The sequence below is a fragment of the Drosophila busckii genome, chromosome 2R (assembly GCF_011750605.1).
Source record: "Drosophila busckii strain San Diego stock center, stock number 13000-0081.31 chromosome 2R, ASM1175060v1, whole genome shotgun sequence".
Taxonomy (NCBI): Eukaryota; Metazoa; Arthropoda; class Insecta; order Diptera; family Drosophilidae; genus Drosophila; species Drosophila busckii.
Window position 1 is genome coordinate 15,180,965 of NC_046605.1, and position 20,004 is coordinate 15,200,968.

The window sequence follows — 20,004 nt, forward strand, 5'->3', positions numbered from 1 at the left end:
CGAATAATTAAATAAAATAATAATTCTTATTTCTAAATTTTTTACTTTATTATTACATACTTATTTTATTTACTTTTCATTTACATTTATATAAATCATAAAAGCACAACCCATTCGTAAACAGGACGTAACATAAACGTAAACAGAACGTAATAAGCCACATCTGATCGGGAGGCAAGCGTTGACGAGTTCTTCCTTCCTGTAGTGCCACTCAAACATAGCCTTACAAGCCACCGCCCAGTAGTGCCCCACAAACCTAATTCTTACATCCGGATTCAAATTTAAATCTAGCGATATCGATTTATGATACAATTGTATCGGGAAAGTAGCGATGCTTCTCAAACTGTGAAACATCCATACTGAGCATCGTATTTGTTTGTGGGGTTACATCTGTTTTTGGTATTTCTTTCCGTTTAATGCGCGGTCACATCAACTCTTGGCATTTGTTTGCGTTTAAAGTGCGGTCATACTGCAGTCGAAATATTGTTTACATGTCGAACGGCTGAAAAATCGCAGAAAGAAATAGACATAGAAAGTGAAAGTGTAGCAAACACGGCAAATTATGTAAAGAAAGAGAACCGCACGAGAGCCGTCAGTTTAATATGTGCACAAGTGAGTGAGTGTGCAAGTGTGAGTGCAATAAAGCTTTAACAATAACAACAAACGTAAAGGCGGCAATGTGCAAAGCATTGTCGTCGGCGGCGGCATCACATATCAAATAGCAAAAGTCGGCGCCTATTGTGTGCCTGAAGCGCCACATTGAATTGATATTTATGCATATGCAGGCAACAACAAAAACAATTGTGATTTTTGCAATAGCAACAAAAAATAATAGGAATATATTAAGCATTCACCTTGTGTGCATTGGCCGAGCGCCATAAAAGCATCTCGGCGAAAAAAGGCGCAGGGCAGGGCAGAGATAGCGTGCGTGTGTGTGTGTGTGAGATGGAAAATTAATGTGTGCGAAAAAAATGCTGTCAAGTAAAACAATATGAGACTTGGTTAGCAAAAAAGTAATAAATATAAAAAAAAACAACAAAACAATTTGTCATGTTTTTTTTATTTCATTATCATTGAGTCGATAAAAATGTGGTCGAAACTTTGACCTACCGCATTAAATTGCACATTAAAGCTTTGGTGGAATAATGAATAAAAACATTTGTAGAGTGCATTAAACAGTCATCGTGGCACTATAAACACTTTTTAGTTAGTCACATTTTAAGCGATCGGGTCAACATATACAAATAATTCGAGAAAATTCTATATTTTATAGATTACATATACAACAATGCATGTGTCTGATTGCTAACACTATGCTAATCACATAAATACCAGCAGCGATTTAATTAACAAATGAAATTCAGAAAGCAAACAATAAACAAACAAAAGACAACGCGCTACAAATCGCTGCAGCTTAGAATGCTATCAATACGATATACAACAAATATCGCATATTATTTTGTGTGAGGAGCAGCGCATAGTTAAAGCAGAGCAGGGCGGAGCGGCTGCAGCACCCCAACAACGGCCTTCAGACTGGAGGCCTCACTAACATTGAAGCGCATTTTTGCACGCAAAATTGCCTATAAAGCCAATACAAAGTCCATTTTAGCGGCCATGCGAACTAAGCACCTCATACTAATATTAATCGGTGTGATAATCGCAACGATCGTCTTTATCGCCTTCGGACCTGCCGGCGAGCCAAACGATTCATTCAAGCACATTGTGGTGCAGACGCATCAACAGCTCAAAGAGTTTCAGGTGAGTTTGCAGTTTAGTAAAATAAGCTAACTACCAATTACATACATATATACATTGTATGTATATTATATAACGTGCTTTATTTACATGCACCTAACATGCTGAAGGGCGTAACTCTTTATTAAAAAGAGCAAAGCTGATAACGTAGTCTCTTATCACAGTTAATACGTGACTAATGTGCGCGCTCTCGCTCTCACATTCCACTCTCTCCCATATTTTTGCGGTTCATTGAAAGTTTCAATTTCATTTATTGTCAGTCTAAGGTTCATTGGCCCTAATTGTTAATTAACAAACTTGTAAAACTTCTCTAAAGGCTACGAGGTTAATTCGTTAACGCTTAATAATACAAATTTTCAACTAACTAAGCACAATACAATGAGAAAAGCACTTTAAATTTACTTCAAGCACTCTTAAGTCTTAGCAGAGTAATGCTTATGTTGCTTGTAGCGAGTCTCTACTGTAGATTGGCATGCGTAATGCTTAGATTTAGCCAACTATAATTTTCTTGTTGTTTTTATATAGAACAGTATACATTATTATTGGCAACAGTACAAGAAAATTTGCTTAGTCAATGGCCTTGACTGATTGGGACACGCCCCAAAAAGTCAATGGCTAATAGCCGGCATATCAATGGCAACGGAAGAAGCTTTTAGTTAAATTGAAATACATATGCATGTCTTTAAGCACGCTGCCAACTCCCAAAAAAAAGATATCATCGTTTATTTGTCTCTCTATATATTTGTTTTGGCCATTTGTCCATAGTTAAGGGATAGCAAGCAAATATTTACACGCCCACTCGTTTAAGCAAAAGTCAGTGAGGCCAGTACTTTAATTTCCATAAACTGTACAAGTAAAACACCTGCCTACACTTCTGTTCTGAACTCATTTGAATTAGCCATGCTTTGGCTTTATCTGGAAACCGTTTTGTGTGCTTAGCATTTGGTATGTAGCGAAACTGTTTACTTTAATTGAATTGCCGTGAAAAACTTTAGCGGCATATTGAATTTCATACTTGAATGTGTTTTTAGCGTTAAGCAACATTTGCGGTTGAAGTTGCGCGTTTTAGATTACCAAACCGCATGTGTTGCTTGTAAATTAAAGAGAAAATTGGAATATTTTAGTGGGCAAAAATATAATTTTAAAGGCTTACGTGGCAATGAAATAGTTGTGAGGCCTTAACTTTGAAACTTTACTCATAGTTTCTAAAGACTCTAACACTGCAACTTGCCTATTATCAATCAATATGTCTAGCGAATCAATTTACCCATAGACTTAGCATATCGTTAAACGATTTGTTATAGGAAAATCTCCTATATACATATGTACATAGATTACAAAAACTCGTTCAATCAAAACAAACGAAAACTTTCAAACAGCAATTAAATTTTATTTATTTATTGTAGAACATTAGTCACCACCCCAGCCGCTGGGGTCTAGCATTGTATTAAAAGATACAACAGGTTTGATTTATATATAGTTATAGTATATGTGAGTATTTATTGTTTGCACTACTCTGGCTGCAATAGACCTTAGAACGAGCTCTGTGGCAATTGAAGCGACTTAGAGAGACTCGTGAGAAAAGTGAGACAAGTGTTTTGCATTTTCTTGTTGAACAACTGTGACAATAGCAAGGAATTGGGTAAACAATATTATAAAAGGCGTATAATAATGAATTCGTCAATGACAATGACGTCAATAGTTTCCGTTAGCCTATGGGTTTTTAAAGTAGTGTAGTCTCCTTAAATTATAGACGATGAATAAATAAACTTTGAGAACCCATGCAGCTGCAATTAATGATGGCGTATAAATAAGTTTACACGTCTGCGCTGAAAAAAATGCTTTTATTATTATTGTTATAAGTTTTTATGCTGGCTAATCTACATTCATTAATATTCGTTTGACTTCAAGCGTCGAGTCAACTGTTCATTTAAAGTGTCTGCGACTTACAGCTGACATTTGACCCCCGCCAAACAGCAAGTGACATCAATTAATTGCATTGTCCTCTATGAAATGTGTGCTCACATTGCCACATGTGTCATAATAATAGCTTCGATATTGTGTTTTAATAATTGAATAGATATACCCCACGAATGAGTGATAAAGCTGCCAGACCCCAGACCCAACTTAGTTCAAAGGCTGTGTGCATAGAAATTCTAAAGGCAGACCTATTTTAATTGGCAAACAAACACTGCGAGAAAATAGGCTATAGTTGTATAGCTAATAGCCAGAAATTTAAAATTTTTAAATGTGAAATGTGAACATTTCAATAAAAGTCGCCGCTGCACTTTAACCATGAGTCCATTAAAATGTTAAAAGCAGCTAGCATATGTTGCCTGGCATGCAATCTATTTTATTGATATAGATAGTAGTGCTATTATAGCACCTGCGACTGATTAATTTACTATTATTAACGGTAGTCTATATGCAAACGTTTGCCAACTGCAGTGCCCAGCAAAAAAAATGAAATGCAATTAAATATCAAAGGAATAAAAAATGAAAAAAATTGGCGTGGCTTAGAATTTACAAGGTATTTCTTAACTGTTCGTGTGCATGCTCAAATATTTAAATTGTTCATGTAATCAACATTGTTTTACTACTATATTTATAGATAGAGTATGTGGGCAAAGTTAGGCACAGACTTTTATACACAAGTTCAAAATTAAAGCTTACGATTTAGCTTATCTTTCAATTCATAATCATAAAACAAAATCAAAAAAACTTTTGAAAATTCGAGTTAAAATTGCAGTATTTATAAAAATACTGAAAACTATCTTCAAAAATTTGATTTAGATTTAAAACATTTTTCAGTTTTATAGAGTTTATTGAGGGGTGCGTATCCTTTTTCTTCCTTTGCTCAAATCGTTATTGTCAGACTCTCATGTGTCTTCGTGTTCATAATGTCGCCTCACACACACACACACACGCACATTAGGAGTGTGCGCCCATCATTAGGCACATGCGACCATTTTGAGTCACGCGCATATAAACCTATATACATATATATCAACAAACCCAACCCAAATCAGCATTGAAATCGCTGGCTCACGTGCAACACTTGAATGTGACTGTTCGTAAATTATATAGCCGAGTTTGGAGCGTAGCCCTTTGGCTCGGCGTCCACAGCTACTTTTTATGTCCCAAAAGGAATGCGGCTGTTATTGGCCATAAAAACAACTGGCACTAACTCGTACTCTTCATATATATTTTTTATTTTAAGAGCGCACGCCGTGCACAAAGTCCTCGTACCCAATTTTTCCATCGTTGTCGGCGTCGATTTCCTTCATCATTTCATTGAACTCCTCTTCGGTGCAACGCTCGCCCAGATTAAACATAACAGTGCGCATTTCGGCTGAGGTTATAAATCCATCCTCATCGCGATCGAAGATGCGAAATGCCGCTCTGAGCGTTTCATCCTTGTAGACAACCTCGAAGCGCTTCATCATCATTTGATAGAACTCCATGAAGTCCACCTCGCCATCACCATCCATATCAATATCATCGACTATGTCATAAAGCTCCGCTTCCGTTACGCTCTGTCCCAGCGAACGCATCACATTCCCCAACGACTTGCTGCTGATCTTACCCGTGCCCAAAGGATCGTATACCATAAAGGCGTCATGTAACTCGAAATATGTTTCGTCCTCTTTTATTGGTTCCATATTTATTGTAAATTTGTATAATTTTTAATGCTGCTATGTTGTTTTATGTATGCCAGCAAGTCGACTAAAAGTTGAAAGCACTGAGACGTGTTATAGTCTATTTCAAGGCCTGCTAATCCAAAACATTTAAACATTTTCTTTGCCGTATTTTATTATTAAATCAAATACTTTATAAATTTAGCTACTTCCAACTTGAGACTATTTTGTCAAAATCCAATAATGCCGAACCATTCAGATCAGTTCTTATTAGATATTAAAAAAATAGCCCCAGCTTGGACCATCCTATTCAACATGTTCAGTCATCATTTGTATAAAATCATCAAAGCCTATAACACCATCCCCATCGAAATCAGCCGCAGATATAATTTCATCAATCTCTGCATTGGTTATCTTAACACCCAATGCCAAATATACGGTACGCAGCTCGCCAGCATCTAAATAACCAGAATTGGATTTGTCAAATACTTGAAATGCATCGATCATGTCTTCCGCCTTATAAATTTGTGTTAATCTGTTGATCATCAAGGCGACAAACTCATTGAACTCGATGCTACCATTGCCATCCAGATCGACTTCATTGATGAGTGACTGTACATCGCCCTCAAACGGATTTAATCCTAATCCTTCCATAACAGTCAGGAACTCTCTAAGCGAAACGCTATCATCACCATCTAGGTTAAGATATTGGAAAACCTCTCTAAAGCAAGCAAACTGTTGTGGAGTTAAATCCATTTGCGATTTTGATACGACAATTTATGCTAAATAAAATATTTGTGATTTTTTGTAGGCTTTATGTGTTTTTTGTAGTTTTTATCGTTTATTTTTGTTTAGTTTTTTTTCGTATTTATTTTTGTAACTAAAAATAAAACATGTATAACAGTGTAATGAACTGTGCAAGTGTTTCTGTAACAGTGTAATTTAAACATGTTTTAAAATAGTTTCGTTTACAAACTTGTGTTTCAAAGTAAACTTTGTTGGCGCCTAACTATTCATTTATAAATATTCAATGCCAATACAAAAGGCAAAAGGAACATCAATTGATAAATGAGATCGATAATGCTACAAAGTGGCAAAGCCCCTGGTCCTTGACACACTAATGCTTTTGCTCTAGAGAAATCAAGCAAGGAGTAGTAAGAGAGAGAGAGAGAGAGCGATTTGGTTGGGGTGAGAGGTCAAGCTGTTGTCATGCGATTTGCGCCGTTGACATTCATTGAGTGTGCGCTTCTGTCACAAAGCTAATTTTCCTTAGCCTGGCCTAGTTGAACCCCCTCAACGCCACATCCCGTCCCGTCCACATGCCCATCCATTACCCATAGGCACAAACAATCATTTCGACTGAACAAACTGTTTGCCAACATATGCATATGTCAATGTATGTATGAACCATTTGGCTTTTAGGCCTTTGCTTTCATGGTAAACAGCAATTTAGCAAACTTGCCTGGGAAAGGGAGCAATTTCTTAGTATTAAACAGAAACAAAAAAACACAGAGCTTCTGTATATTGATCGATGGCACTTTGAGCATGTAGTTTGATATGCAAATTTGATTTAAATTGTATACCATTTAGGAAAGTAGACAATAAGGCTTAAGTTAAGATTAAGTGCGGCGTATACGTAATTTAATAATTGGTATTTTTCATATTCAGCAGTTTGCTTTTAAAAGTAAATCAATTAGAGCAATATACAATAAGGCTTGAAGTTAAGATTAAGCTCTTGTGTCTGCGTAATTTAACAATTCCTTTCTTAAACTAATTCAAATAAACAAATACTCCAGCGCTATTCATATAAATTGAAAGAATAAAAGCTTTGCTTATTTAAAATAAGTATAAAACAGCTACTATTTTGTATCTTTTAAACTATTTAAACTACTATAAGTAATAAACATATATGTATATATAATAAATAAATATTTTTAAATTTTTATTGCAACAAGACTTTCGAGAATGAGTTCTTATTAATCGTAAATCATTTGCTTACAGGAAAATCTGCGCGTTGGCCTGGAACGAAAGAAACTTGAGCTCGAGCCAAAGTACTTGTTGCTGCTGGGCTTCAGCTCGTCCCTCAACACCAACGATGCATCACAGCAGCCACTGGCAAACGCACAGCAACAACAACAACAGCAGCAGCAGCAACAACAAAAAACAGACACGCCTGTTGTGGGCAGGCACGCGGAGCAGGAGCTGAATGAGTTGCGCTACCAGGGCAGCAACAGTTTGCAGAGCGCCACGAATCGGCAGCAGAAGAGTCAGCGTAAACGCATAACTACGCCGTATAACGGCACCAAGGCGAACTTTACTATAGTTACCTATGTGCAGGAGGGACAGGTGGCATCGGCAATATTATGGGCACAAAACATAGCCACGAAGCTGCCCAGCGAGTATCTGCTGATCTACGATCTGGGCGTCAGCGAGGAGCAGTTGCGCTCACTGAGTGCTTACTGTAACAGCAGTCGCTGCGCCGTCATCACCTACGATCTATCCGAGTTTCCATCGTTTGTCGATGATCAGCGCACGCATGCATATCGCCCCATTGTGATTAAGGACGCGCTAATGCGCGCCAAGTGCGTGCTCTTTACTGAGAACTACATGCGCTTGCGTGGCGGCCAGCGCGAGCTGCAGGAGCTGCAGAAGCGTGTCATGGTCTCCGGCGTACTTGGCTGGAATACGCCCACAGCTGTATCCTCGCGTACGCATCCCAAAATGTTTGATTACTTTGAATCCGATGCGGATGATTTTAATTTTCTGCGCATGGTCGATCTCGATGCAGTTTTCTTTGTCGATACGCTATTCGTTACGGAGAAGATAATGCTGCCCTGGCTAAGATGTGCGCTTACTATGGAATGCATCGATCCAATTGGTACGCTGCAGTTTATGTTTAGAGAGTTTCCACATTTATTTACATTACAAAATTCAACAAATTTGCATAGTTCGGCAATCTCTTAGTACCTTTAAAATAGTTAAAAATGGTCCCAACACAAATGATTTGATTAGCAGCCACACAGCCTTGGGCATATCCGCATGTATATTGCTAGCTGCAAATAAATACTCCTCGGGACCCACATTGTAGCCATGTCTGCCGCTCAGCATTAAATGTGTATCGTAGATAATATATGTAGTCTTCAAAGTTAAAGCAATTCCAAGCAAAAGCTCCTGGAACATGTGCAGAAATTTGGCTATAACCAAAAAGCTGCCAAAGATCAGAAATATAATAATTACACCTATGCCAAGTGTGAATTTCATTATACGTTGTTTACTAAACAAGGCAAGCAATGCTAATTCAGTTATCATGATCAATGGATAGGCATGCAGCTGCAAATTGAAGCGTATATTATTTTTTTTGGGGCATAAATATTTATGCAAGCTATACGCACCCAATGTGTCTGGCCCAATTCGGAGATAAAAAAACTTGTGTTGATAGCCTCGCAGCATGCAGTTAAGAGATATACTAGATAATTGTAGGGAGGATGACGTCGCCAGATACGCCATTTGTACAGCCAAATGTATATACAAAATTGTATAAAAACGATTCCCAGTCTCATGTATTCTTGTTTACACAACCATTCAAAGTTCAGTAAGAGTTCCACACAGGGTATGGCTAGCAGTATTTCCAGCTAAACAGTTTAAATGTTTATGGGGGCATGAAGATAAATCAAAGTAGATTACAAATGAAATTTAATGATTCAGTTGAATTGAATTATTAAATATGTAATATAAGTTTAGTCATATCCAACTCGGTTAGATTTATAGTACATACCATTAGTAAACAGTAGAAACGCCGCACTAGCTTACGCCTCAGATTTACATCCGCTATATCAAACTCCGGCGTAGTTCTATGCAATTTATCCACTAATAGTTCACACTGTATGCTAACATCTTGAGCTGAGAATTGCTAATTTAATAACATGCCACAAAATAATTCAATTTTATTACCTAAATGTGTGGGTTCCATTATTGTCTACAGCATAGGCTAAACTAATTGGGTTTATTATAATTATCTAAATTGATAAGGCCTTCTAGTGAATATGTTTGAATGCTAATCGGGTTAATATTGTGCTGATAATTATTCTTTTTAACTGCAGGTGCTCAATCAAATGGATGCAAGTATAACAAAAAACCATCATATCGCTATTCCGGTTGTCATGCCTATGATGCGTCAGCTTTCAATGTGGTGCTGGGTGTAACCTGGCATTTGGATGATACCAAATACTCGCTGCCCGCCAATGCCGCTGTGCCGATGTTCTATAAGGAGACGCTGGAGCAGGCCACCAAAATATTGGAGAGTCGACGACGCAATAGCAGCAGCACATCCGATCATCCATTTACGGAGGACTGAGCTGTCGGACAAGACACACACATACACACACACACTCACTCAGGAGCCGCTGGATCAAAGCATAACTTATTGCTTTAGAAAAAATTTATTATAATTAATAGAGTATTGATTATTTTTTTATTTTGTTTGTGTTTAACATTGAATACAGACGAGAAGAGGAAAATTTTTAGTGATTTAGTTACTTAGGTTTATATAGTTTTGGGCCATACATGTGCCAGACCAGTGCAGAGCAGCAGCTTCTAACTAATATTTAGTGCTAGATTTAGTTAAAAACACGCCTTAGTTACTTATTTGGACAGTCTATGATTTGAGATACGTCTGCCTAACTTGAAACACTTTTGTAAATAAATATACATACGTATTTATATACATACATATATATTTTGTGATTGTATTCAATAGTTACACAACGTACATAATAAATTCAATTAACTAAATACAATTATATAACTATGTACCATATGCAAATGAGCCAAAAACAAAAGAAACAATCTAAGCTAAGTAAACTTAACAAATAAAATATAAATAAACACTGAATTATAAACAAACGTTATTTGTTTTAGCTTTATTCTTTGCCACACATATATAAGTACAATTACATAAATAATTTGCTTTACATTTATACTATATTAGTTTTGGCTGCACCATTTTATGGTTAATATTTAAATAATTGTTAGCGTGCTGTTTTGTTTTGTTGTACATTTATGTATAGGAGTCAAAAAGTCCAGCATATATAATTCATAATAAATTCACATAGATACACAATAATAAATTTCGATTCATAGAAAATTCAAGTAAATGCAGTTAACTGTTTATCTCTTAGCCAAACGCAACACATACAAAAATATGCGCACCACATCCAAGTAAAGCGTCAAAGCCGCAAATATATAATCCTCAGGATTAAACTGATACTTGTGCTTGCCGCCCATAATCAATTGTGTATCATAGATAAGCAAAAAGCTAGCCAACAATGCACCCAAGCTAGACACAGCCGTATTTCCAAAGTTTGTACGTAAAAATGAACCGGCAATGGCCAGTATAAGCAAAAGTATAACAACAGATATCAAAACGCCACCCCAGGCTGTAAAGTCATACTTGGTTTGTATGGCATAGATCGACAGTGCAATAACCATTACAGCAGTTATGCCCACAGCCAGGAGCACCATATCCACATCCAGAGTGCTGGCGACGGCGCCAAGCATCAGCGACATTGTCACCGTAAACATAGCCAACAATATAAAATTCAATGGAAAACGACGTCTTGCGACCTCACAACAGACCATTGAGCACATGATGATCAAATTGGCAATCATCGCCACACATACCACGATTGGATTTTCTTGTACAAAATACTTAGTGGGCATGTGGTACATAAAGATGCTAATGACGCCACACGTGAACAGCAACTGCGTCTGCAATTTGAAAAATCAATAGATTAAGCAAGTGAATTTTATAATATCAATTTTAACTCACCAATAATATAAAGTAAACCTTGCGAATGAAACCCTTTCTTATAGATTGATCATTAAAAATCATATTTTTGGCCTCCATGGTATCGGTGCCGGGTACAATAAGAACCTGCGTGTTCGGTATTATAATTTGTCCAGCTTCCATCATTGGCACCGCATTCATCCCAGTCATATTTATATTATTTTCCGTTGCCATTGCTTCTTTTGTTGCTGCTGCGGCGGCATTAGGTGGGGGCAGCGGTATGGGTGGATAACGTTCGCCATTGCTAAGTGGCACTAAGAAATTGAAATATGTATGCAATGTTAATGTATTTGTTCTCTTCCAAGCAAAAGTAATGCGTCATACGCCGGTCAATTTTCTCCCTTTTTTCGCAGACAAATGCATACATAAGCAAATATCCAGACAGGTTAAATATGTATGTACATGTCTTGTATATTAATGTTTACTTCGACGCCTGGCCAAAATATATACAAAGTTGAGGCATTTAAGACTGACCTGATATGTTATTTGATTCTTCAGTTTTCATGCGATTATACGACATGCTTTAGTATTAATCTGTATATTACTGGATTTTAATATAACGTTATTCAAAGCCGCACTTAATCCGTCGTTGATAACACACAAACAATTTTTCTGACTCCAGTCCGCAGACGATAAGAGATGAACCTGGGTCGTGCTTTTATTCGAAATACATATGAAATATTCACTTTTGGCAGAATACTAAGCACATTCACTTGTTAGCTGCTTTTTACCAACGCTTAAATGATAGCCGGCTGCACTTGAACGCGTTTTCTGCTGTTATTAATAGATGCAATAATTCTGGTTAAACACCGCCTATTAGAATTTACTTCATCAAATTGGGAAATTCCCAATTCGTGTTGTGGTCGTGCTTCGATATGTAAACTACCATCAACAGTGTTGCGAATTTCGAACTTTGCGATTGTTCGTGTAACACAAGAGCGCGAGAAATTGAAATGGTAAAGCTTTCGGTTAAGTACTACAACATTAAAAGCCCGTATTGAGCTCCAGTTTAGTTTGAGTCAAAGTAACTGAAACAAGTTTCGCGCAACTACAAGAAACAAGTTTGGACACAAGCAGTTATGATTGCAATAATTAATATATTTTTGATAATGCTGTTGATATTTCAAGTCAATGCCTATGATCCAAATGATACTAAAATAAGTGAGTGCTGTCTGCCACCGTCTGGTATGTTTGAAGCATTTTATCCTCGTGAAGTGGATGGCATTCCCAATAGTGCATCTCGTCCAGCATTTGGACATGGCAGCTTCTTTAAACATCGTAATCCAGCTCTGGTGGATATAAAAAACACAGCAGCCTATGGCTATCGCTTTGATGGCAAGCGCCGCTTCAACTTCGATTGATGTTCAAATATGTATTTTTCCTAATGCGTTCGAAATGTATTTATGAAATGTAAATAAAAGTATTAAATTGAATTGAACAATTTTAGTGCCTAAGGCCAGAAGTAAACTTTCCAATTTTTCGAAAATCAAACGAATCGACTAGTCGATGCGAATTGATAAGAATGTGGTGGTGTGTCGATTGCCTTATCAATTACCCCAAAACACAAAATGTATACGTTTTCTGAACGAAGTTGCTTATAAGACGGTATTAATTTTACTTTTGGGCATTATTAGTTAATCTCCGCACGAAGATCTTGTGATTATAAGCATATAAAACGCCTTGTTTTATTAATCGCGCTGCCAGTTGGCAACCGTGCTGCCAGATAAAAATCCCCAAAACGTTCGCAGGCACCGATACTATCGAATCTAGTTGACAGCTGATAAGAGGAAGAGAATATTTTTTCTTGAAAACTATGCCTTTGAAACAGATTTCCTGAAAGGTTGACAAAATTCTATATTTAAAAATTTCAATATCGTTGTTAACGCTCAAGCTCAGGCCCTAATCACCTGCAAATCATGAACGTACGAAGCTTCAGTATGCTCAAAACCTGCTGGCGCACGTAAGTATCGTTGTATGTGTGCTTTGACAAACCCCGGTAACAGTTAATGTTTTTCACGATTATCCAATCAGATTTCCAAGACGGTTCGCTACAAAAGTAACAACAGTTGGCGGTGATGAAATTGGTAGCGGGACAGGCATTGGACAAATCACTGGACGCGTGCGATACAACGAAGGCGGGCCTCATAAGATAAACACGCCGTCTAAAGAAATTGTTACGGACTTGCCGCCTCTCACCGAAGCACTGCCCAATTTGCCAACCGCTGTCTATGCAGAGCCGCTGGCCGAGAGTGCTACCACAAAAGTGACGACGTTAGTCAATGGACTGCGCATTGCGTCGGAGCCACGTTTCGGACAGTTCTGCACGGTTGGTCTAGTGCTGGACTCTGGACCACGCTATGAAGTAACTTATCCCAGTGGCGTCTCACATTTTCTGGAAAAGCTTGCGTTCAATGTGAGTACAGCACTATATTAAATATGGTCTAAAGCTTTAATTGTGTTTACATGCAGTCCACAGTTAATTTTCCCAACAAGGATGCTATACTCAAAGAGCTCGAGAAGAATGGCGGCATTTGCGACTGCCAGAGCTCACGAGACACGCTAATTTATGCCGCCAGCATTGATAGCCGTGCGCTTGAGTCTGTTACACGCCTGCTGGCCGATGTGACTTTGAGGCCCACGCTAAGTGATCAGGAAGTGAGCTTAGCGCGTCGTGCAGTCAGCTTTGAGCTGGAAACATTAGGCATGCGGCCAGAGCAAGAGCCCATATTGATGGACATGATACATGCGGCTGCTTACAGAGACAATACGCTGGGATTGCCAAAGTTATGCCCTCCACAGCAACTGGAAAATATTGATCGTAATGTGCTGATGAACTATTTGAAATATCATCATACACCAGATCGTATGGTTATTGCAGGCGTCGGCGTAAGTTGACTGTGGGCGATCAACTTAGATTCGAAAATAATTGTAAATTTGTATTTTTATATAAAGGTTGATCATGACGAACTGGTAGAACATGTCAGAAAATATTTTGTTGAAGATGAGGCAATTTGGATATGTGAAGACGTAAGTGCCGACAGTCCCAAACAAGTGGATACCTCCGTAGCGCAATATACTGGTGGTTTAGTCAAAGTAAGTAAAAAAAGCTTTCGAGATTTTAAATAAACATAACACATTTTTTTAAGGAACACTGTGAAATTCCGATCTATGCGGCCGCTGGTTTGCCAGAGCTGGCGCATGTGGTGCTCGGCTTTGAGGGCTGCTCCCATCAAGATCCAGACTTTGTGCCTTTGTGTGTGCTCAACATAATGATGGGCGGCGGCGGCTCATTTTCAGCTGGTGGCCCCGGCAAGGGCATGTACTCGCGTCTCTATACCAAAGTTCTAAATCGGTATCATTGGATGTATAGCGCAACTGCATACAATCATGCCTATGCAGATACCGGTCTCTTCTGCATACACGGCAGTGCACCGCCACAGCATCTGCGTGATATGGTTGAGGTGCTAACGCGTGAGCTGTTAAATATGGCTACCGAACCGGGGCGAGAGGAGCTGATGAGGTCCAAAATACAGTTGCAATCCATGCTGCTAATGAACCTCGAGTCACGACCTGTGGTATTCGAAGATGTGGGTCGACAAGTGCTGGTCACGGGGCATCGCAAGCGACCGGAGCACTTTATCAAGGAGATTGGTAAACTATTCAGCTGCATATTGACATTAATATGATGCTAATTATTTGTTTCTTGCACCTTTGCAGAAAAAGTTAGTGCAGCTGACATACAACGTGTGGCCCAAAGACTGCTCAGCTCGGTGCCATCGGTAGCTGCACGTGGCGACATACAGAATTTGCCAGAGATGACGCATATAAGTAACGCTCTAAGCAACAGTGGGCGTTCGCTTGGACGTCGTTTGTCGCTATTCAAGTAGCTGTAACAATTTCAGAACTTGCATTAAACACGCGTTGTTAAATTCGGATTGCATTTTTATAACCCTGGGCCTAGATTGCTATAAAATTCGATTTATGACTTTGGCCAAGAACATTTGTTATCTGGTAGCATCAGTAATGATGTTCAATTAAATTGAACCATATTGCTGTTTATAGCTTATGTTGTTTTTAAATCCACTTTTTTTGGTTCACGTATACTTGGCTTAATTTTCCCAAAAGCAATAAAATTGGCATATTTTTATAAAATGGTAGCAGAGCGTTGTGGACACAAGTGTATTGTAAACATATCTATCATTGTTTAGTGTTGGGCAGCAGCTCCAGCTGTAGACGGCAGTTAGCGAGTAGCAGTCGCAGCTGTTATATTAAAAGGCTTAAATTGTGCCCACGATGCGTATGCGTATTTTTGATCTACACCAGACTTGCTTCAACCAAGCGCCTGTAAGTTTATAAATTAAATACATTAGCGTTTTAATTTTTGATTGGTGTTATTTTTATTGACTAAATAGAGGTGTCAAGTTACACATTTGCTGTCCAAGTAACGTTAGAGCTATACTCTTATTTATGTTGCAAATTTTTCAAATTCGTTTTAATATATTGCTTTAGCATTTAGAAGTCGATGAAGAAGCTGAGCTGGTTCTTTGTAACCGCGGTCGTTGCTTGGGTGGAGTGCCAGAGTCATCACTATCATCACCACTGCTGCTGTAGCTGCTGCTGAAGCGATTTCTAGGCACCGGTGCTAATTTTAAAAGTAAAGTAAAATTATTTGCGCATTCTTAAAAATGTATGGTCATAAACTTACATGGAGAATGCCTGGGAGCAGTGTCATCATCGTCGGGCAATTCATCACTGGATATATTCTCATGCATGCGGTACTGCTTGGGCAAGTGAGACTCATCCGCCAGCGGGCCTGCAAGGCGTGGCTTGCTTGGGTGCTCCTGCTTAATCTTTTTATCTTTAGAATCGTCTACTTCATTACCCGTCTGCTTCTTAATACTTTTAGCTATGACACGCTTTTGATGATCCAATTGTGGAAATAGATCACGTGAATTATCCAGCGCCTGCTTGGCAGCGTGCATTTCGGCCTGCTGAATGGAGGAGCCGCTGGCAGTGGCCAAACGCTTGGATCTAAAGTATACAGCTACCTTATAGACACGCGTATTGGTTGGCCCGCTAGCCTCCACCACCTTGTAGTAGGGAATATCTGGTTCACCGCCGTCCATGGTACGCAAAGTGAGGCAACATTGCTGCAGCTTCGACTTAGGATCGTTCCAGTCTTGATTCATAATAAACACCTGCAGGCGTGGGAATAAGCAAACATGACAGAACTGTTCGCAAAACAATAGACCCTTGTCCACATATAAGGAGCCCAGAAAGGCTTCCAACAAATCAGCGCGATCTTTGGTTTTAAGCTCCGCTTTGGGATTAGCATAGACAGCATATTTGGGCATGCCCAAATCATCGCAGACCACAGACTGTGTACGATTGTTGACAAGCGAGGAGCGCAGCAAAGACAAATGACCCTCATGATGCTCTGGAAAATGGCGATATAAATACTCCGAGCAGATTAACTGCAACACTGTGTCTCCCAAGAACTCTAAGCGCTGATTAGAGCCCAGTGTCAAATGCGTGAAGCCAATGGAGCGATCTGTAAAAGCGCGCGCCAGCAAACGTATATGCTTAAACTTAATGCCAATGGAGTCCTCGAACTTGGTCAGATCCTTCAATACACGGTAGGAATTAATGCAGCTGCGGTCGCCTAATGGTTCCTGCTCCTGCAGCGGATGCTCTGGCAGATGTTTCCATATTTTAAGGAGCTTGTCTTCCTGACGAAACAGCGCAGCTGTGAAAACTTCATCAGCGACCTTGATGCCGCCATCCAGTAACAGCGCGCCCATCAAAGCCTCAAAGCAATTGGCCATGGCATGTCGCAGCTCCAGCTCATGGCACAAGTCAGAGCCATGGGCATATAGCATATACTCCTCCAGCTGCAGTTTCTTGGCCAACAAAGCCAAATGTTGATTCTGCACAATGGCTGCACGATAGGTGGCCAAGCCGCCCTCCTCCAGCTCGGGAAACATGAAAAATAAATGTATAGAGCTAAGAAACTCGACGACAGCATCTCCCAGGAACTCCAAACGTTCGTTGTGCGTTATATTCGATAAGGTTTCCTGATCCTTGCCAAATCTGGACATAATGCTGACCAACGTGTTGATGCCACGCTTGCGTGTGTTCATATAATGAATCTTGCGATCGCCATATTCCGGCTGGCGTATGCCACAGTTGGTAAGTGAATTCCTAGCATGATCCGGATTAGTGCCATAGTTTTCCTTGTACGATGGATGCGTCAAGGCCAGCTGCAGCAAATAACGATTCTTAAACTTGTAGTTAATGCTCTCCTCCAGCAGATCCAGTGACTTATGGAAGCGCAAATGACCCGTAAGCACGGGAATAAGCATAGCATGCTGCACTATATCACACATAATGCCGGTTCGATAGAAGCCATCAGAGCTAATGACAACGGTAATATTACGCTTCATGCGCCCTTGCGTGCGCATCTCCTGCAAACGTTGCTCCTTATCCTCCAGCTTGCGTTTGTCCTTAAACGATGGCTTTGACATGTTGGCCATCAGATGCCTGAACTTAACGTATTCACGCCAAGCCTTTTGATACTCTGGATTGCCTGCGTAGCTCAACTGCGGCGGACGTATGCCAAAGTGCACTATGGCCGGATGGGAAGTGCCCGTTTTGCGATCCTCGCACTCGGGCAAATCAGAATTGTTGCGATCAAGCTGATCCACGCGCAAGGAGCAAGGTTTATGGCCTGGCTTAGTTACCAGCATGCCTTTGATAAAGTCCACATACTTTTGCCACTCATGCTGGCTAATCTGGTTGAGATGCAGCAGCTGCTGGCGCTCCACCAACTTTGCTGAGTTATCCAGCAAGTACTTCAGCACTTCACACATGGCTAGTACTTCCTTCCCATTGTCGGGTAGATCGCGCACAAAGCGTGGCATAAAATGAAACGCTGGACACGAATCGAATCCCAACGACGCGCCAATTGGCATTAGATCAAAGTCCACCAACTCTAGCAGCTCATGAAATAAGTATTTAACTGAAATAAGAAATTAAATTTTTAGCGCAATCATATTTTGCAGTGAGGGGAACTTACAGAACAAATCCAATTCACGTATGGTAAAGTTCTCTGGCATCTGCTCCTCATCATACTCAATGGTGTACTCTATGTTGAATCGAATCACCTTGCACACGGGCAGATCGCTGAGGCGCACATGAGAGAACAGCGAGAAGCCCTCAAAGAGAAACTCATGCTCATCATGCTTAATAATGGTCGGAGTTTTAGTCAAAAAGTTTGTGGGCGGCGATATTGTTATTCTATAGTGATAAAGTTTGCTGGCATTGTTGCTATCCTTGTCGCACAGTGGATAAATATGCTCTCCTGGATAAATGCCATGACGTATGCCAATGCGTCTGGATTTTGCTGAGCAGCGACAAAGCGGTCCATCGTTCATTTCGCCTGCATCATTGTGCCAAAGATCGGCATGCACACGCTGCGGATGATGCACCTTCCGTGATAGCTCCTCCATGCAGCAATCTTGCTCAATTTTAAAAGAATCATCATCCGATTCGCTGTCAGAACTGGAGGAGCAGGCCTCGGACTTGTGTTTATGCTTGCAGACGCGACGGCGCGCCTTTCTGGGTGGCGGCACATATGGCGGCAATGTTTGACGCACTCGATCCGCGCGCATATTGAGCTCATCGTCAAAGAGCGCACAGAGCTTGTGCAGACGAACCTTAGCGGTCACTTCCTGCGCCACCTTGCTGCGTTCATAGTAGAGTTCAGCGGGCGAAGAGCGCACCCAGTAATCCACGGGTGCTTCAGCCTCGCGCAATGCAGACATTTTTTTGATGTAATCCTCTGGCTTTTCGCAATAGTTGGCACACCACTGACGCAGTAGGCGATCGCGCTCAGTTTCTGGTTTTGAAGCACTGCTGCTTACACTATCTTCGCGCTTGACATAGCTCTTACTTGGATACGAAGCATATCCGGAGCTGGTGCGTGACGAGCGTGACTGATAATAACGCTGCTCGTAATCATTTTCATATTTGTAATTGCCTTGGTAATGCTGATAGCTTTGTTTGTAGCTAGAATACCTGGAATTGTTGCTACGATAACTGGGCGCATAGTCCTGGCGCTGTCGTTCTGAATGTTTATGAGCGTAAGCATCGCTTTCATAGGGTGGCTCGTATTTGTATTCTGCAGTCGGTTCCTCATATTTATACCCTGCAGTCGGTTGCTCATATTTGTAATCTGAAGTCGGCGGAGCTGGATAATTAGGAAGTGGGGGTGGAGGTGCAGAGGTCGAAGTCGGAGTGGCTATTGGTGCGTAGCCTGCATAAGCGCCTTCCTGGTAGAAATAGTTTTCATATCCATATGCAGTGGAATTGGCTGCATAGTTTGGCGGCGGCACGCTTGCGTTATATGCCGGATATTGTGGCACAGCAGTATCGTAATTATAGTAAGCAGAACTGGCGGATGCTTCAGTTGTCGAAATTGGCTGCTGATATATATTATTTGCAGATGGAATTGCATCTGTAACGCCTGGTGGTGTAAGCTTCACTTCTATTTCAGGTGGCGGCGGTGGAGGAGGAGGTGGAGGAATGTTAGGAGGAGGCGGCGGTGGTGGTGGTTGATAGTACATCTTAAAATGTAATAATTAAATATTTCTAATTTGCTTGCGATAGAAACACTTTGTTTACATTTTGTAACATAGACTGTTAATTAGCAGGGCTGCACAGGCAGCCATTACATTGCCAACTGAGCAACACATGTGCTGTTATATT

The 20,004-nt window shown here is 40.1% G+C and overlaps 6 protein-coding genes across 8 annotated transcripts; 3 read left to right on the top strand and 3 right to left on the bottom strand.

Annotated features, from left to right (window-relative positions):
• The first annotated feature begins 472 nt into the window (after nt 1-472).
• Nucleotides 473-10,273, top strand: LOC108596353. 3 transcript variants are annotated; one of them, XM_017982011.2, is made up of 4 exons: nt 473-630; nt 1,274-1,758; nt 7,395-8,271; nt 9,494-9,747. In XM_017982011.2, the coding sequence occupies exons 2-4, from the start codon at nt 1,615-1,617 to the stop codon at nt 9,745-9,747; spliced, it is 1,275 nt and encodes a 424-aa protein (XP_017837500.1). In that variant the 5' UTR covers nt 473-630; nt 1,274-1,614. The 3 variants fall into 3 exon arrangements, with proteins under 3 accessions (XP_017837500.1, XP_017837501.1, XP_017837502.1); XM_017982012.2 differs by having other exon boundaries at nt 473-612; XM_017982013.1 differs by lacking the exon at nt 473-630 and having other exon boundaries at nt 1,615-1,758; nt 9,494-10,273.
• On the bottom strand, nt 5,589-6,217 carry LOC108596356 (calmodulin). Its single transcript, XM_017982018.2, has one exon. The coding sequence runs from the start codon at nt 6,147-6,149 to the stop codon at nt 5,700-5,702; it is 450 nt and encodes a 149-aa protein (XP_017837507.1). The 5' UTR covers nt 6,150-6,217; the 3' UTR covers nt 5,589-5,699.
• Nucleotides 10,274-10,315: 42 nt separating the features above from the next.
• LOC108596355 (protein lifeguard 2) lies at nt 10,316-12,137 on the bottom strand. Its single transcript, XM_017982017.1, has 3 exons — nt 11,713-12,137; nt 11,221-11,492; nt 10,316-11,159 (listed from the first exon to the last, which is right to left on the bottom strand). Exons 1-3 carry the CDS (start codon nt 11,756-11,758, stop codon nt 10,560-10,562), a joined length of 918 nt encoding a protein of 305 aa, XP_017837506.1. The 5' UTR covers nt 11,759-12,137; the 3' UTR covers nt 10,316-10,559.
• Nucleotides 12,138-12,262: 125 nt separating this feature from the next.
• Nucleotides 12,263-12,629, top strand: LOC108596357. The gene has a single exon (XM_017982019.1). The coding sequence runs from the start codon at nt 12,318-12,320 to the stop codon at nt 12,597-12,599; it is 282 nt and encodes a 93-aa protein (XP_017837508.1). The 5' UTR covers nt 12,263-12,317; the 3' UTR covers nt 12,600-12,629.
• Nucleotides 12,630-13,044: 415 nt separating this feature from the next.
• LOC108596352 (mitochondrial-processing peptidase subunit alpha) lies at nt 13,045-15,167 on the top strand. Its single transcript, XM_017982010.2, has 6 exons — nt 13,045-13,198; nt 13,270-13,651; nt 13,708-14,124; nt 14,191-14,331; nt 14,385-14,889; nt 14,956-15,167. Exons 1-6 carry the CDS (start codon nt 13,155-13,157, stop codon nt 15,123-15,125), a joined length of 1,659 nt encoding a protein of 552 aa, XP_017837499.1. The 5' UTR covers nt 13,045-13,154; the 3' UTR covers nt 15,126-15,167.
• Nucleotides 15,168-15,627: 460 nt separating this feature from the next.
• On the bottom strand, nt 15,628-19,862 carry LOC108596351 (ribonuclease 3). The gene is made up of 3 exons (XM_017982008.1): nt 18,314-19,862; nt 15,944-18,256; nt 15,628-15,880 (listed from the first exon to the last, which is right to left on the bottom strand). Exons 1-3 carry the CDS (start codon nt 19,860-19,862, stop codon nt 15,744-15,746), a joined length of 3,999 nt encoding a protein of 1,332 aa, XP_017837497.1. The 3' UTR covers nt 15,628-15,743.
• Nucleotides 19,863-20,004: the final 142 nt, after the last annotated feature.